Source organism: Urocampus carinirostris, chromosome 8 (assembly GCF_059441175.1).
Source record: "Urocampus carinirostris isolate Australia breed hairy pipefish chromosome 8, RoL_Ucar_1.0, whole genome shotgun sequence".
NCBI classification, from domain to species: Eukaryota; Metazoa; Chordata; class Actinopteri; order Syngnathiformes; family Syngnathidae; genus Urocampus; species Urocampus carinirostris.
Genome location: NC_142356.1, coordinates 20,986,415 through 21,005,123, shown reverse-complemented (window position 1 = coordinate 21,005,123; position 18,709 = coordinate 20,986,415). Strand labels below are relative to the sequence as shown.

Below are 18,709 nucleotides of genomic sequence, written 5' to 3'. Positions count from 1 at the left end.
AAAGTTTGCAAGCACCACACTATGCCACACTCACCGTGTGAGTTCATTGAGTGTCATGGCGGCCTCGTAAATATAGTCTGAATTCACCGGGGAGACAAGGGGGGCGCCAAAATTTAAAAGTTTGGGAACCATTGCTCTATAGCTTGCCAATTATTATTTTTTTCTTCCTTTTAAGTTTAACAGCATGGGCGGCACGGCAGCTAGGTGGTTAGCGCGCAGTCCCACGGTGCAGAGGTTCAGTGTTCAAGTCCAGGTACTGCAGCCTCCCATGTGGAGTTTGCATGTTCTCCCCATGCCTACGTAGGTTTCCTACGAGCACTCTGTCTTCCTCCCACATTCCCAAAACATGCATGTCAGGTTAATTGGCCGGTCCAAATTCTCCTTTGGTGTGAATGAGCGAGTGACTTGTCTGTCTTTGTGTGCCCTGCGACTGGCTGGCAACCAGTTCAGGGTGTCCCCTGCCCACTGCCCGAAGATGGCTGGGATGGGCTCCAGCACCCCTGCGACTCTACTGAGGATAAGCAGTGCAGATAATGGATATATTTATAATATCTTAAAATATATATATATATATAAATATATTTTTTGAAGTCTCCCTCTTTGGCCAGCCACAATAATCGAATTCTTATCGTTAGCGACTGCAATTTATTGCTCCCCTATTTCCAATGTTTAATTATCAAACCATTTCCTTTATTAGTAATGAAACATTCAGCCCCCTCAAACATAGCTTTAGAATAGTATCACGTTTCTGCCCTCAGTAGTAATATTGAAGCGTTCTGAATAATACTGTGTCCATCCAATACTATGTATTACAAAAAGCGGTCTTTTTTTTTTGGAACTAAGGGTTATTTTGTATAGCCCTCAACCACAAAATGACTGCACAGATCACCATTATCTCCAATTCTTTTTGGAATATTAAGTCATCAGGGCATTATGTGGGCGTCAAGAAAGACCATTTGCATCCTGATTTTGTTTTCCCACCCTGTACCGAAGTTGGAAATTGAATGCGGCAAGAGCAGCTATTCATCTGTAGCTTATAGCATTAAGTTTTGCATCAGTGCGTATGTAAGTCGGAGGGTTGCTGTCAGTGATGGCCAAAAAGGTCCGGCCATATGGATAATCCTGAAATGTTTCAATATTTGCGCACTTTAAGGCTAGAAATTGTAATTTGGATATTTTCCTTCGCACTTAGACAATCCACAATAATGCTAATAGGATGAAAATGTACTTAACTACTGTATATTCTTTTAAAAATGATGAAACAATAAGGATTAAATGAATTAGAGAAAATATTCCCCAGTATCACGGAATTGTTTAAGCAGTATAAACAACTCATTTATTATAGTCCAAGTCCTCCATTAAATATTGTTGAGTCATCGTATGAATCACTTAAATCGTACTGGTTTGGTGAGCAGTTAGTATAAAAGGAACTAACTGTGCATGATTGGTTGTGCTCTTTCACCTGGATTATTAGACAATAGGAAAAAAAGAGGACAATGGGAGGTGTTGTACAAATGCCTGTGGTGCTCAATGTTTCTTGTCAAACTGTCAAAATAAAATGGAAGGAACTTTCATTATACAACTTTCGTTTTTTTTCACTCACTGAATTTGTTTGTTGTTTTATGATAGCTACACTTCAAAAAAATACAATTGTACCCCTTTGGCAGACAATGTAATATATTTGACGTGATTTTTTTTTCCTGATTTAAAGATATTTTAACCTTTTGGGGAGTAAAATGAGCAAATATTTCCTGAAAATAAGCAAAATTACTTTATGTAGCAGATGGTCGATCATTTTTCTCATTATTAGATTTTTTTTTTCCAGTAAATCTAGTGGAAAATATTACTTAAGATCAACAAAATATTGTGCCATATGCTAAAATAATAATAATAATAATCATGATAAAATAAGAAGCTGGGTAAAATATTTTCTTTGTATATCTTATTCTGACATTATGCTTCTGCTAATTGTCATTGAACAACTTTTTAATGCGCTATTATTCTGATGCACTAGCAGCTTAAGCAAGTCTACATAAATAATTTGCCTATTCATCCTAATATTCTTTTTCTTGCTTTTTTTTAGCTTTTAAGTCTTTTTTACGTGCTAATCTAATGTAAGAATTGTTTACATGTTCGCTATGTTGTTATCATTGACAATGAATACAATTATAATTCTAAAAAAAATAAAATAAATAAAATAAAACAAGCATACATATACCTTAAAGGAATTTTCTGCCAATAGTGTTAGAATGTAAAAAAAAAAAAACAGCTCAGTGGCCTTGAAGGTAGGGCTCCCGCCACAAGACTGGGAAGTTGCAGGTTCGAGCCTCGGCCGGGTCCTACTTAAGACTTACAAAATTGGTATCCATTGCCTCCGTGCTTCGCGCTCGGCATCAGGGTTTGGAATTGGGGGGTTTGGTCACCTAATGACTTCCAACGAGTTGTTGCAACACATCAGTTGGGTTGCGCGAGGGGGCTGGGTATCCCAAGCCTTCAGGTTAAGCATTATATAGGCGTTTTGAAAGACCATTTAAATCCTGATTTTGTTTTCCTGCCCTGTAGCGAAGTTGGAAATTGAATGCGGCGAGAGCAGCTATTCATCTGCAGCTTCCAAACCATTACCCGAGGTGCAACCCGTACCTTACCTAACAGCCCCCAGCATCAGTTGATAATACAAACCAGGTTTTATACATTTGCAGGAATGTAAACCGATTTTCCCCAATATCTGTGTGGAGAAGCGGGTTGGGCGACACCTATCTACCCTGTGGAGGTTGGGTGCAGGGGGTTTGTTGGAACCCTGTGGTTAATGTAGAATAGTAAAATTTAGCAAAGGGACTTAAGGATGTCTCTAAGGATGCAAAACATACAGCTCATCTGTAGTATGTAACAATCTCCCAGAAAGAGTAAAAAAAATGTGAATGTGTTTCTTGACTCTAGCTACCTCCCACTGGGGGGTATGGCTATATATATATAAACATATATATATATATATATATATATATATATATATATAAATATATATGTATATATATATTTAAAAAAACAAACAATTTGATTTCCATTTGCAAGTACAAATATTATGAATAAAATGTTGTCCTACAAAACCTTGTCATTTTTTGACCCCAACAGCAGCATCTGGTCATAATGGGTAAGAACCTCAATTTTATTTTATTTTTTGCACATTTCTCAAATCTCTCTTATATTATTAAAATGTTGTTGGTTTCCCATGACCGATGCAGAGAGGCAGCCTGTAACTCGACTGGTCAGGTGAGCAAAGAAGAAAAAATTGCTCTAACAAAGCGGAGTCAACCCAAAAGAATTTTTGTGTTTGTTTATTTGTGATTGTCTTTATCTTCTGAAAGCACCAAGATGCAGCGTCATGCTTCCTCCACTGCGTGGGCGCGCCTTCGTCACTCACCGGCCACGATCATATGCGGAATCTAAAGGCAATGTTGGAAGCGGCGATGGATGTTTATACCTTCATGGTAGGCTTGCCCAGATAATATGCCCCTGACTGAAGCACTTGAGGAATGCTGTTGCACCAATTCCCACTTCACAAGTTTGCTTTTCTGTTTTATGTAACTGTTAAGTTTAAACTTAAGTAGACACTCAAATCAAAGAGAGAAGACATCAATAGATTTTGAACTTGCAAGGAGAAACAGAGAGAGGAGCCTTCAGATATGAGAATTCCATTCCCAGTTTCTGCCGCCCCTCCCCGAACCTACACTTATTTAAAATAAACTTCTCAATGTTACAAAAAAACAAAACAGGCCAGATCAGTGACATGCAGTTAAAATTATATTTGGTGAGGCACAGTCAGATTTATAAAGAACAACAATGGCGACAATGATGTCAAAACAACAAACAACACAGTGTCATAATGGTCAAAATAAGGAACTGGCATCCTATGAAATCCACTTTGCATTTGTCCAATATTAAAAAAAGTAGAAACTTATCAGTAACACTAAAAATCCATCCATCCATTCATCCATCAATCATCTGCAACGCTTATCCCCAGTAGGGTCACGGGGTGCTGGAGCCCACCCCAGCTATCTTCGGGCAGTGGGCAGGGGTCCCCCTGAACTGGTTGCCAGCCAGCCGCATGGCACATAGAGACTGACAACTCACTCACTAATTCACACCTAGGGACAATTTGGACCATCCAATTCACCTAACATGCATGATTTTGGAATGCGGGAGGAAACCCGCCCAAGCATGGGAAGAACATGAAAACTCCACACAGGAAGGTTCGATCTCATGACCCCAGAACTGTGCCGCACATGAGCTAACCACTCGTTTTTTGGTTGCCAAAACAAGCCGACCCCAAGGGAATTGAGGGACTATTTTTGTTTAACTACAAACAATTCTTTGAGTGGTGTTTTGTATAAGTTGGTCTACTTGTTTGAGTTGTTTAAAACCAAACGAAAAAGTTGTTAATATTTATATATTTTTTACAACTATTCTTCTTTAAGTGAACTATGTTTTGGGGGGATTTTAAATAAGCCATTTTTTTGTTATTTTGAATAAAAGGATTCTTTGTTATTTTGAACAAAATTACCTCTTCGGGATTTTTTTTTTTTATTATTTTTTTTAATTGCGTTTTTTCATGTTGCTTCCAACAAACAAAACAATTAGCCTGTTGTTTGTTGTTGTTTTAAAGAAATTTCCCTTTTTTGGTATAAAATGACAAATTTGTTGGCTTCTTTTTAAACACAATGACTCTGATTTTGTAGTAGGTTTTTTTTTACAATGAGACCCGAGTGTTGTTTTTTTTTAAACACAAAACACAGTTTAAAAAAAAAAAACACCCAATATTTTCGGTTTGCTTTAAACAATATCTCAAGTTGTGTAGTATTAAAAAAGAATCAAGCACTGTTTTTCTTATATTTTAATAAAGAAAAAATAGGGCAGTTGTGTACTATTTTTTTTTAACAAAGACATGTTTCAAAGCATGTTTGCTACTGAGTGAGTAGAGATTTTTTTGTGAAAAAAGACAAACACCTGTCAGTCCCTCTAGTGTACATGACAGTTAAAAGATGTGTCCTCACAGTTTACTTATGTGGTTAGGGAAGTTTTTAATATTTTTGCAATCAGTAGTCACCAGGGAACAAAACATTAGTGTCACTGTGGAGGGAGACAAGTTTGTTGCTCTTGGATGGCTAAAATGCAAACAATGTTCATAGCAAAAGTTCCCCTCAGCCAAATGTATACTATACCCCTGTCACATTGCGTTCTTCAATTTTAACCATGGTAACCTAATCTAAGAAGAATTAGCAGGAGGAACAAAATACAGTATTTTATTTCCCGTTCAATATAAACATATTTGTGTTCTAACTCCTATTCTATGATTAAATGGTCTGCATTCATATAATGCAATGATAAAAGGCAATTCAAAAAATGCAACTATGGACATGTGATAAACTGAAATTCTGATGAGTTATCCAAGTGCTATTTTAAGGATTACTTGATTAATATTCTCCGACCCGCACAGTTTCCTTGAATGTACAGATATAAATAAAATGTTGTATTGAGTTGGAGTATTGAAGTACTAATAATATACTAATAATTATAGCTATGTATAGTATTATACAGTAGTGCAAAGAGTGCAAGAGGAGCAGCTAACCAGATGTGCAAAATGGGCAGTCAGGTAAACAAGTCACTATACAATAACAATAACACTGGAGTACGATAGTGCAGAGGAGAACATATGTGCAAAGGAGTGGCTAGGTATAAGAGAACTGCCAGTAGTGCAAAAAAAAACAAAACAACAAAAACAAACAGATGTACAGATTAGCAGCTGTGTAGACTTACTATGTGTGTGGTTGACCATTTAACTGTCTAATGGCCAGGGGGACAAAGCTGTCGCAGAACCTGGTGGTCCTGCACGGAACACTGCAGTACCTCTTCCCAGAGGCTAGCAGAGTGAACAGTCTATGATGGGGGTGAGAGGGGTCCCTAATGATGTTCTTGGCTCGGGATAGGCAGCGCTTCTGGCCAATGTCCTGAATGGAGGGGAGAGAAGTCCCGGTGATTTTCTCTGCTGTCCTCATCACCCTCCTCACACTACCCCAGTCCGAGGCACTGAAAATAGTTGCTCATTATTTTGATTAGTCGTCGACTATTCATCCATCCATTATCTGCATCGCTTATTCTCAGTAGGGTTGCGGGGGGGCTGGAGCCCATCCCAGCTGTCTTCGGGCAGTAGACAGGGGACACCCTGAACTGGTTGCTAGTCAGTGGCAGGGCACACAGAGACAGACAACTCACTCGCTCATTCACACCTAGGGACAATTCGGACTGGCCAATTAACCTGACATGCATGTTTTTGGAATGTGGGGGTAAACCAGAGTGTCCAGAGGAAACCCACACAAGCACGGGGTGAACATGCAAACTCCATACAGGAAGGTTCGATCTCATGACCTCAGAACTGTGCTCTATTACTGTGATCTAAGAAATATTACATAGAAAGGATGTGTACCTGGTTAAAAAGTTTACTGACAGCTAGCACAAAAGTAATAGCAAGATCATGGCACAAGCAGGAGCTCCCCACAGTGGAGCAGTGTGTGTGCATTGTGGAGGAAATATTTGTAATGGAGAGGACTACATTTCGAATAAGAATACAGGAGACCCAATTTATGGACAAATAGGGAAAATGGATAGACTATAGGTAAAAGAAGGACACTACTTACGAACAATGAAGACTGGACTTTGAATAATGACTTGACTGTGGAAGATATTCCCCAACAATGTTGTTTTGTTTTTGTCCCCCCTCCCCTCGTTCTTTGTTTCTGTGTTCAAAAAACAGAAAAAAAAACACACACAAAATTAAGTTACAAAAGAAAAAACTGTAGCATAAAAAACATACTTACTTGTAAATTAAAAATGAAGTCTATGCGCTGTTCATTTTGAATTAAAGCATCATTATATAGGAAATACTCCATTATAAAAAAAAAAGTCCATGCAACAAGAAAAAAAAGTTCTTGAACACTTGACTTACTGTTAGCTTGCTAATACTGTCACTAACCCTATTGTTGGGGACTGATATGTGTGCTCAATCAGAATACTTGGTCTCACTATTGCCTTCTGCCATGAGGCTAGACAATTGCGTGCCTCACTATGTGTCTGCAGTAATATGTTACATACTAATTTTATTAATAATCTTCATCAAATAATGTGGAAATTTACCAATTTTGTAAAAGAAACACCCAAAATTGTGAAATTACTCAGAAAGATCTTTAAAATTGAATAAATATTACCATTACATCTATTTTTAACTTTATATTTCCATTATGACAGGTGAGGCACAGCCCCACCTTCCTTCCCTGACTGCATGTCAATGGTTCAGACCCTGTTTACCAGCAGCGCCTAATGAAAAGTACCCGGTTTCCGCAAAATAAGAACTCAAAGAGGAACAATTATTTTTAAAAATGTTACATTGATGTGATAGTTAAAAAATCTGGAACTTGGCACAAAGGAGAAATGGGGAAAACGTTTCTTTATTGCTGGTTTAATTTTGGGTTAACCGTGTAATGATTTAAATGCATTTAGTTCGTGACAGTTAATTTGCACTTCAACATATTTAAAAAAGGTTTTGCAAAATAAAAAACAAAAGTATCCTTACTAAATGTTATGTTACAAGATGCCAGCTGGTTAATTAAAAGTTGATGGATAGTTTGGATACTTTTGACTTAACCTGAACCATAACGAAAAGGAATTTTTGACTGGGTGGCGGCCAGAGTCGTTGTTACTTAGTTGTAAAGTATGAGTGTGTTTCTAACTTACTGGAACTCAATGGCTGACTCATTCACCGCTTTTAAACGTCATGGCAGTTAGAATAAATAAGTTAAAATGGGTTTGGCCCCTTGTTGCATCAGGTAAAAGTGCAGTCGCAAGATCTTGGATTTTTACTATTAAACTTGAATAGTCCCACTCCCACAAAAAGCTTTTTGGTCTTAAAAGGTATTCACAAATTTTCAAACATGCAAAATGGGAGGAAAGAGTACATGGATTTCCGCATAATATCTATGTTTAATCCATCAATATCTTCCATTTATTTTCCGAGATAACAACACATACTGGGAAAACCAAGCGGAAGCAAACAAAACGTGAAAACCCTCAGCAGCCCCAACGCTAACAAGGAGCTTGCCAAAACTATGCCAAACGCGGCATACGCGGCAAAAAACAAAAAACCACAATCGCCTACCTAAAAGGAGGCAAAGGCAAAAAAGGTACGCATGCCATAACGGCGGCAGGTAAACTTAGCCAAAGGTGCTTTTGGAGGTTGAGTTATCAAACTCGGACAAAATGGTCACAAGGCCCACAATGACAGGATAAGCAAAATTGCAATTTTCCAAGTAGAAATGAGCGGTATGAAATCACTGTTTTTTTACAATCACTGTCTGTTTTGGAGCTGCCTCAAATGTTGTATTAATGGGATACGCCCTTTTGAAAGTGTTGTTTTTTCTATTGACGTCAACAGGTCTAGAATAAAAACACTAAATTCCTTTAGTCCGCTGGTGCGTGGAATATTTTGTAACTTACTTGCATAATTGCAGGGACGAACACTACAAGTTCTGTGCCTAATTAAAAACAAAATTATGTTTGGGAATACCTTTATGTAAAAAAATTCATGATAGTTTTACTCTTTATTAGTTGTATCAATTTCAGGTTCTAAAACTCATTTCCCATTACACCTGTATCTTGACAGAGATCCAGCGCAAAAGGGGCGTACATAGGCCTTGAGGGAGGAATGGCTTTCGACCCCGAAGCCGAGCCTCTTCACAATGAAGCCCTGGTAGAGATGTGGATGGAGGTCAAGGTGACACCGCTGTTGAAGTCAATTAACAGACACGTCTTGGCCTGCCTCAGTGCCAAGAACTTTAGCTGCTCCACCTACCAAACAATGTACGGCTGTGATTCTTCTCTTGACCGAGCTGAGTGTTCTTATTCTTTCCTAATGCCTTGCTCTTTTATCACAGGGTGAAGGAACTCAGCCACCATTTTTCTGAGATGATTCCTGCCAGACAAAAATGGATTTATTCATTCTTCATGTATCCCTTTCTGTCAAGAAATGGTGTTGCTGGTAATTATAGTGTAGATTTTAAGAGGTTTTGCTAAAAAAAGAGACATTTACTGAATTGTAGTGAACACTTGCTATAACACTATCAAATTTCTCAGTGTCCCTTTTCACTGATTGTGTTCTGCATTCTGATTGGCTAAACAGTCTCTTCTTCTTCTCTACCTGTGCATTGATCTGTACACATATGACAAAAGGCTTGCCAAATTTACTTTACATATAAGCAAATTCTCTTGCAATTTCAAGATTTTCCAAAACCCATAATGTACACCAAATGTTCTGCACTGACATAAGTATATAATTGTATAATAATCGAACAAAATAAAGGATTCGACTTTATAGATTTTGCCTATTACGGGTTCTTTTAAGAACATAACAAGGGTTCATTGTAGACCCAAATAGTCATTTTTCAAAGGATGAAGAGTTTTCGTTTTACTTTTATGATTTTAGTAATATTAACTAGTGATTGCTGTTTCAGATCATTATTATAAATGAGTAAAATCTATTCTTAAATATAAAAAATAATACTTAAAATAAGTACAAATCATTTGTATAATGGAGAGTTCAGGAGACTGCACTGCATAAAATAAATTCTTAGCCAATTGTTGGAAAATATTGTTATCTTCAGGTATATATATTTCTTATTTGAATATATTTTAACATGTTAATATTATTGTATACAGTACTATATTTAAAACGTTTTTCCCTTGTTAAAACCCTCAAGGAAAAGAAGCTTTGTTCTAATCAACATCCGGGTCATGAGACTAGACAAGTAAAAACAAACACTGGAACAAAGCATTTATGACCATAAAACAAAAAAACAGAATATATTCTGATCTTGTGAATACATAACGAGCTGTATCTCCCTCACAAAACCATAAACAAAATGGCTGGCCGGTCTTTTTATTGTAAATGGTCGTGGTTTCACCAAACAAGGCATTGGTGGTCTAGTGAAAACCTCCTAAAGCTCTGTCCTCAATTCAAATCTCATCCTGCCTGGATCTTTCTGAACTTTCCCAGTGGTCCCAAGACTCAACCTACAGATGTTTCATTAGAGTTTTAACAATATGTTTTTTATTAAAATGGAAAAAAATAATAGTTAAAATGAAGAAAATGTTTTGCCATTTTCAAAATAAAACAATTTTGCTAATTCTGAGGATAATTATTCTTATTTGATGAAATAGACAAGTTGATAACATTTCAGCCAGTGGGGCAAGCATTTTATTTTATGCAGTGTGAAACTTCCTCCAGAAAAATTGTTGCGCCCTCCTTTTACACATTATAAACAAATAGTGCCTGCTCTATTAGTGCCCGCTATTTCTAATCACTTTGTTTTCTATGATCAGGTTGTGTAAATCCAAATGAAAGCAGTGAAGAATGGCTGATAAAGAATTTTGGTGCCTTCAGTGTCTGGGCCAGGATCTTCGACTTCCCAGCGCTTAACATGGTTTTCAGTGGCGTAAGTCTCAACTTAATCAAAATGTCATTTTCATTAACTCGGATTGGGCAATAAATTGTTAGAATAGGACGAGGGCACTACCTAATCTATTTTTGGTGAATAAATATTAAATTAATACAATTGGACAATGGAATTTTCTGCTTAAAAGGACCGCTTGTATTATTTAGCCCTCCTAGTGGGGAAAATGACTTTATTTATTTGAAAACAAAACAAAATGTTTTGTAATACAATCAAAAATGCATGTGATGTCATAAATGTGCATTTACTAAAATACTCGTAGGTCAATAAATTTACATTTATTTCATATAACATAAGCCTCACATAACTGTCCACCATCTTGTTTCTTAGAGTACCCCACAAAACCAAATACCTTGATAAAGGCTGAACAAATATGATAATGAAAATGGTCTAGTTTGCTTACCTTGAGTCTCCGTATTTTGTATTCTTCCTTGTACTTTTTGGCGCTCTATTTTGGTTGCACAACACAATACAGCATCTAGTGCTCAAAAAATACAGTCTTCCCCTTTCATTGCCAGTGTATTTTCAAATAATTTGATCTGTTATTAAAAATGTCACTGTTGAATTGCATTACACATAAATAATTGTAAACGGATGTATTATGCTAACCCATGGATCAGCAACAAGCCGCTCTGGAGCATGCAGCTCTTTGAGGTCCCCTAGTGGCTCTCTGTCACGTTCAAAAATGTTTGATAATGGAAAATGTCATGGTTTCTGTAAGAAGACAAACATGACACAAAAAATTCTCAACATTTTCCAACTAATAAACATACATTCAGTATATATATATGCAATATATGCTGCCTTCCTTATATGAAGCTCTAATTTTTTTTGCAGCTCCAAACTTCTTTTTTTTGATCCTATATGCTCTTTCAACATTTTGGGTTGCCCTGTGTTCACAGATTATTGTGAATTACTAGTAACTGTTTTCTAGAATGAAAGATGAATTATTTTATATACGAAACATCCAATTAACCAAGTTATATCAACCAACTGTTCTTAACATAATGTCATCTTATTTCTTCCTGTCCTTTTTCTGCACAGCTGGAAGTTCTCCATCTGCTGTCTCCGGCACAAAAAGCAGAGCTGCTTATGAGGCCTGAGGTGGAGGGTTTGAGCAACGATTCCCTCTCGCTGATCTTTCACAGTTTGATGTCCGATGGCCACCCACTCAACACCAACGATTACGGAAAGAACCACACCTGGACCGAGCCTGGATACTCAGAACTGGACCACAGCCCATATCTGCCGCCATCCCCTCATAACCCCTTGGGAACGGTATATTTATTCGACATTGTTTGACAGAACACCGTAGAACAAATGAATACAGAAATTGTAGATCAAATCTACTTGCAGGTGCTCAGAGGCATCACAATGGCGGTGAAACCCATCGCAAGCTTCATTCATCACTTTGTAGCGTTCACAAAAGAGGTAGAAGCTCATACATTCAGGGACATGCAGGCAGTATGCAGGATAGATCTGCCAAAACTCTTGTACTTTGGTTTCTTAGACAGAGGTATCGCATATAAGGAGTATTACGCTGACGCAGTTCCTGCTCAACTGGACTTTGGCCGAGACGGCTAGTCACTACAGGCCCAAACCTCCACCTGATGCCCTGGAGGTGCCGGATTTAGACGAAATGAAGGACTGGTACCGGGAGGTAGTCTTGCCCATACTAAGGAGGTTCTCTGATGATGAACAGAACCTGATGAGTGACCATCTCGTGCTCAGCTTTTATCATGTGTTGTACGTCTTATTATCACTTAAGTACATACTGTATCCGTCCGTCTGCCTATCAACTACTGTATCAAGCTAGCGAGATAGCCTTATTGAAGTAAGTGATGTTGAGGAATAGTTTTGTACCCCTCCGATTGTTTGAATTTATACCTGAGTTATGAGATGAAAGATCAGTCAAAATAAGAACTGTTGAAAAGTAGTTTTTATTTACAGAATATTTTGTGAACAAATAATCAACAGGCAATGGCTGTAAGGAATTCACAAATTCTCCTACAAAATGAGCAGTCGATAAAATCTATTACAAAGTTAAATATTAATCATTGAAGGAATCCCATGTTTGAATCGAGCACTGTACTACTGACAGTACCCTAGTCTTCCTTGGGGAAATCTGACTAAACCATTCAACATTTGCCCGAGGAAATAAATTGCATTTTTATAACAGGGACGAAACCTGGACTTTACTCAATGTGCGCTGGCATTCACAAATTGCTAGTTTGCACATCTTGTCTTAGCGAAAATTGATGTTTCCTGTCTCTTATTGTATATTACACTCAAAGAAGTAAGGTGGTAGACCTAACAATTTGCAATTAAGGCCACTTTTGACTATACAATAGATCACCACTGAAGTTGTATAAGTACAACCATATACATAAAAATGTTTAAGTACAGTTAATATAATCATTACTTCATGTTAAGGGTTATCAAAATAAACATGACAAGACTTAGATATGGGCATGGCATATTTTAGTATTACACCTTAAAGCTAGTTATTTACAGTATGTCACAAAATGGAGTACACCACTCGCATTTCTGCGGAGATTTCATCACAATGTTAAATTGAACAACACTGACGAAACATTGCTTTGACACAATGAAAGGTAGTCTGTGTAGAGCTTATATGGCAGGGTAAATGTATTTTCCCCCTCAAAAAACTCAAAATATAGCCATTATTTGCTAAACCCTTGGTAACAAAAGTGAGTACATGCTTAAGTAAAAGTTCCTGAAGTTTAATATTTGGTGTGGTCACCATGATTTTGTCGAACCATTTTAATCCACCTGGCCATTAATTTCACCAGAGCGTCACGAATTGCCACTGGAATGCTCTTGCACTTCTCCATGACAACATGACTGAGCTGGGGAATATTTGAGATCTTGTCATTCTCCACCTTCCACTTGAGGATGCCCCAAAGATGTTCTACTGGGTTTAGATCTGGAAACATGCTTGGCCAGTCCATCCCCTTTATCTTTTAGTTTCTTTAGAAAAGCCTTGGTCATCTTAGAAGTGTATATGGGGTCATTGTCAGGCTGGAACATTGCCCTGCAACCCAGTTTTCTGGAGGGAGGGAATCCTTCCTTGCTCCAGTATTTCACAGTACCTGCTTGAGTTCATGTTTTCCTTAATGAAATGCAACTTTTCAACTTCAGTTGCACTCATGCAGCCCCAAACCATGACATTCCCAACACTATGCTTGACTTTAAGCACGACACAAACATGTATGTACTACTCACCTGGTGAGCCTGCTTCACCCCATCTGATCCACAAAAAAAAATCTTTGTCTCATAAGACCAGAGGATATCTTTTCAGTAAGCCATGGCATTTGTTCATAGTTTTTTTTCATTGTGTCAAAGTGATGTTTATTCAGTGATGTTCCATTAAACATTATCATGAAATCCCTGCAGAAATGTAAAGGGTGTACTCACTTGTGTGATACACTGTACTATTTCTTTTGAGGTAGCTACCCAGCTACTTACTGAACAAGTACTTATAGATTTATTGGGCTAAACTAGTTTTCATTTTATACAGTACCTTTCTTTATTTCAGTCATCGTTGAACTGTTGCCTATCCCAAAAAGGGTGCAGCCAAGCCAGAACATGCCAAACAAGAGAAACAGACCAACAGTACATAAGTCATTTTTTCACACACAGATAGATTGATCCTGAATGGACAGATATGCATAACCGTCAGATAGCCGCAGTTTTTTTCCATGTACCGGGTGGAAAGATTTGTTGGTCATGGAGAGGGATGGGTGCCAAGACACACCACAGGAATTGGTGCCCCTAGGATCCTAGTGATTAAGGGATCCACCCACCCACCATGCATGAAACAATGATGCAATATGTCCCGCAGCTACTTGGATCACTACCCAGACGACGAAGAACCCGACATCCAGGATATATGCAGCATCACTCTGGATGGAAATCCCTGCGGGGTAAAAAAAATGTTTTAAAAGTATCTTAAAACAATGCATGTGTATCATTTCTGTTCATCAAAATACTTCCTGGTTATGCCCCCCAATCAGTTGACTGATGCAGTGGGAAACGTGGCGCACATCATGTCCTGCGCAGCTCGAACCCACCTGACCATGTCTGAGGCGACAATAATGAGACTGATTCTGGAGCTGACTGAACGCCTCAACTTGTTGATACAGGAGTTTGCTACAGCTGTGAGAATGATTATTATGTTACCCAAGCCCAACTCATGTATTTTTTTCAACTTTGAGTTTTCAACAATTTTTATACAAAAATAAGATAAAGTTCCACACCAAAACTCAAAAGAGACGGGCGAAAGAACAGTTCGACATCATATGGGGAAAAATAAAAAGCAGTATACTAAAATTGTCAAGACCAGAACGGAGACAGGACCCACTTGTGTTACATTTCTCTCAGTTTTATTGGAAGAAAGGAAAGGGTTGCACCCACGATCCGGTGATCGCTGGACGCGGAAGGCAGATCGCTCTGAACGCGGAAGTGGGACTTCCGTGGCGAGCGATGGCGGTGTTGGGAACGAAAAAAGAACGGATCAGTAGCCGGGACAGGAGAGCAAAAAACATGGTCGGAATCGGAAACAAGTCAAAAGCCAGGAGAGGAGAGTAGACGTGATTAGGATCAATAAACGGGTCAAAGCTGGGAAACAGATGGGAGCAAAAACAGGTGGGAGTCAGGGTCGAAAAAGCTTGCCTAGAGTACACTGAGGTTCGCAGACGGATATATATATATATATATATATATATATATATATATATATATACATACACACAGAAATGTAACACTGAATAGATATAAACATAATATGCAGTGAAGCCTTGTTTATCGCGGGGTTACGTCCCAAGAAGAATCCGTCGAAATCCAAGGCAATATCGCCGAGATCGATACCAGTTACACGAGAAGATACAGGACAGTCGGGGTCGATATCGGACAGGACGGGACAGGCAGGATCGATACCAGATACACAAGCAGATACCGGACAGACGGGGTCGATACCAGACAGGACAGGACAGACAGGGTCGATATCAGATATAGAAGACTGGTGAAGGATATCGGCCAGGATGAGACAGGTGGGATCGGTACCGGATACCGGAGATTGTAGTAAGGTATCAGGCAGGATGAGACAGACGGGATCGATACCAGATACTGGAGAGTGGAGTCCGATATCAAACAGGATGAGCTAGACGGGAACGATACCAGACACTGGAGACTGGAGACCGATATCATACAGGATGAGATAGACGGAAACGATACCCGATACTGGAGACTTTAGTAAGGTATCAGACAGGACAAGGCAGACGGGACTGATACCAAACACTGGAGACTGGAGTCAGATATCAAACAGGGCGAGATAGACGGGATCGATACCGGACAGGATATGCAAGCAGGATACAGGACAGAGTCAAAACACATGTCTTCCGGGTGCAGAGGTTTGTTGACGGACTGACAAAGGGTGAGTGAGAGCACTGAGCTTAAATAGGAGGGAAGCCAATCAGTCAACGAGCCGCAGCCGGCGCAAAACAGGCAGGGCCAATTGGGGGCAAAGGGTAACACTCTGAGGGATCATTTAGCTAATCAGAATGTAGCACAATACAAAAAGAAATCTGTGAAGCAGCGACACCTTTAACGGTGAATCACCTTATATAGAGGGTTTACCGTATTTCTAATTTTAGAATTCCATGATGACAAGTGAGGCACAGCCTACCTGCCTCCCCTGACTGCTCGTCAATGTTTTAAATATGAGCCGTGATTTGTGTTTACCATTACCAACTGCGGTGTTATTTTCACCAAACAGCAAAAGGACATCCAAAGCAAAATACCTACCAAGAAAAAAGGAGTGGATTGCATTTTAAAATATTCCACAAACATGATTATTTTGCAGAATTTCTCTCAAGTGGCGTCTGACTTCCATGAGATCTTTGATGAAGTAGACTCTTCAACCCTCACTGACGAAAACCTACAAAATCCAGAATTCATCACCATGTGGTTCTATATCAAGCTCTTACCCCTTTTTCCCAACATACCCATCGACTTGCTCTCATGTCTGAGCGCTCACAATTTCTCCTGCCCAGCCTATCAAACCCTGTGAGTTTGCCACTGGTTTCTTCATACCCAGACACGGCCACGTTTTCTTTTTTAAATACACAAAGAACAAAGATCCTTTAAATGTTTCTGGTAACAGTATTTAAAATTTCTCATTCCGCAGTGTTGCTCACCTTAGCGAACACTCCTCCGACCTGGATCCCTACTCGATGCACCACCAAAACATCTACACGCACTTCATCCACTTCTTTCTGGAGAATCACGACATGTCTAGTGAGTTAAAGCGAAACAATTGTGAGGATCAGTATAAAGGTTTTAGCTACAAGGATTCTTTAAACTTAAAATGGAAAAGGTTTTCTATAATCCTTTATTTCAAAACATTCACGTCTGCAATTAATAAAACTCGTGACATAAAAATCCTTCAAAACACAGTAGAGTACTAAATTATTGGGCATTTTTGGAGGATATTGTGTACTACATGTGTAAAGGTTTTAAAAAATCTACTAAATGACCACAAATACATCTTAAAAACATACATATAATAAAAATTGTATAACAGCGTACATAGGGATGGAAAACAAAGTACATGAATGCACATAAATAATATTCAAACATACAACAAATGCACAGCTTTTGATTTCTGAATCTGAGTAATTTAAAATAGATCTAGGATACCGAGCTTCTCTCTCTTTCTCTATAGAAGATTTAAAAAAAATATAAGGTAGATAGACAGACAGACAGACAGACAGACAAGTCAAGTCAAGTCACATTTATTTGTATCGCCCTTAATCACAAGAATGTATCAAAGGACTGCACAGGAGTACAATTACACCATCGCCTGATCTTAAACCAACATGCAGGCAAGGAAAAACTCAAAACCTCAGGGTGAGGAAAAAGGAAACCTTGAGAAGGGGCCTCACAGGATGACCAGGGCGGAATAGATTTAGCATTGAGTCACAGTACACAAACATAAATAGATAGGTAGGTAGGTAAATAGATAGATAGATAGATAGATAGATAGATAGATAGTATCTTCATGTTAAAAAATAAAATAAGAGATTATAGAATACAAAAATACCCAATATAACATGTAGAATAAAAAGCATTAAAATAGACAATGTAATAAAGATAAAGAAAAATATGCAAATGTTAGGTTAGGGTTTAATATGGGCCTTTACTCCCGTGGGTGGAGTTAAAGAGCCTCGTGGCATGAGGGAGAAATTGAACAGTTTAATAAAGCCTATCCATTTATCAAAAAAATGTCATCAATGAAAAGGAATGAGAAGAAACTGAAATAAATCAAATCTCGTTTTCTATCTATCTAAAATACGTAATACTGTATTACCGTCTATAAATCTAATCACATCCAATTGTATTTGAATAGCCCTTTTAAGACATTGAGATGCAACTCAAAGAGCTATATATATTAATTTGATGTAAAAACATAAACATTAAAAAAATCAAAAAGCAAAACATCCATCCATCCATCCATTATCTGTACCGCTCATCCTCAGTAGGGTCACGGGGGTGCTGGAGCCCATCCCAGCCATCTCCGGGCAGTGGGCAGGGGACACCCTAAACTGGTTGCCAGGCAGTCGCAGGGCAAACAGGGACAGACAATTCGCTCGCTCATTCACACCTAGGGACAATTTGTACCGGCCAATTAACCTGACATGCATGTTTTTGGAATGTGGGAGGAAACCGGAGAGCCCGGAGGAAACCCACGCAAACACGGGGAGAACATGCAAACTCCACACAGGAAGATTGGTAGCTGGATTTGAACCCATGACCTCAGAACTGTGCCGCACACACTCTAACCATCGCGCCGCCGAGCTGCCCCAAAAACAAAACAAATGAAAACATGGATTCATATTCTTATTTTCTACAATCTGAGAGTATATTTCTTCTCCACTGGCTTTAATTCACCTCTCCTCAAAATATAAAAAAATAGAAAAATATGAAGTATTCACATTGATACATATACTGTATATATACATATATATATACATATACATATACCTATAATAAATTGATATTTACTACATTTTTTATGAAAATTATTACTTTTTGAAGACATTTTTCGACACACATGCTCACAAAAACACGTTGTG

General features: G+C 38.4%; 1 protein-coding gene across 1 annotated transcript in view; it reads left to right on the top strand.

The window, feature by feature from the left end:
• LOC148361209 (uncharacterized) overlaps positions 1-18,709 on the top strand; it is an 87,192-nt gene that overhangs the window by 7,811 nt on the left and 60,672 nt on the right. Inside the window, exons 3-15 of the mRNA XM_088341944.1 lie at positions 3,130-3,148; positions 3,240-3,267; positions 3,363-3,485; positions 8,708-8,904; positions 8,979-9,082; positions 10,423-10,535; positions 11,598-11,831; positions 11,910-11,984; positions 12,064-12,299; positions 14,419-14,500; positions 14,591-14,734; positions 16,438-16,640; positions 16,762-16,871. Coding sequence (XP_088198070.1) covers positions 3,130-3,148; positions 3,240-3,267; positions 3,363-3,485; positions 8,708-8,904; positions 8,979-9,082; positions 10,423-10,535; positions 11,598-11,831; positions 11,910-11,984; positions 12,064-12,299; positions 14,419-14,500; positions 14,591-14,734; positions 16,438-16,640; positions 16,762-16,871 — 1,668 coding nt within the window. The remainder of the gene's footprint in view (positions 1-3,129; positions 3,149-3,239; positions 3,268-3,362; positions 3,486-8,707; positions 8,905-8,978; positions 9,083-10,422; positions 10,536-11,597; positions 11,832-11,909; positions 11,985-12,063; positions 12,300-14,418; positions 14,501-14,590; positions 14,735-16,437; positions 16,641-16,761; positions 16,872-18,709) is intronic.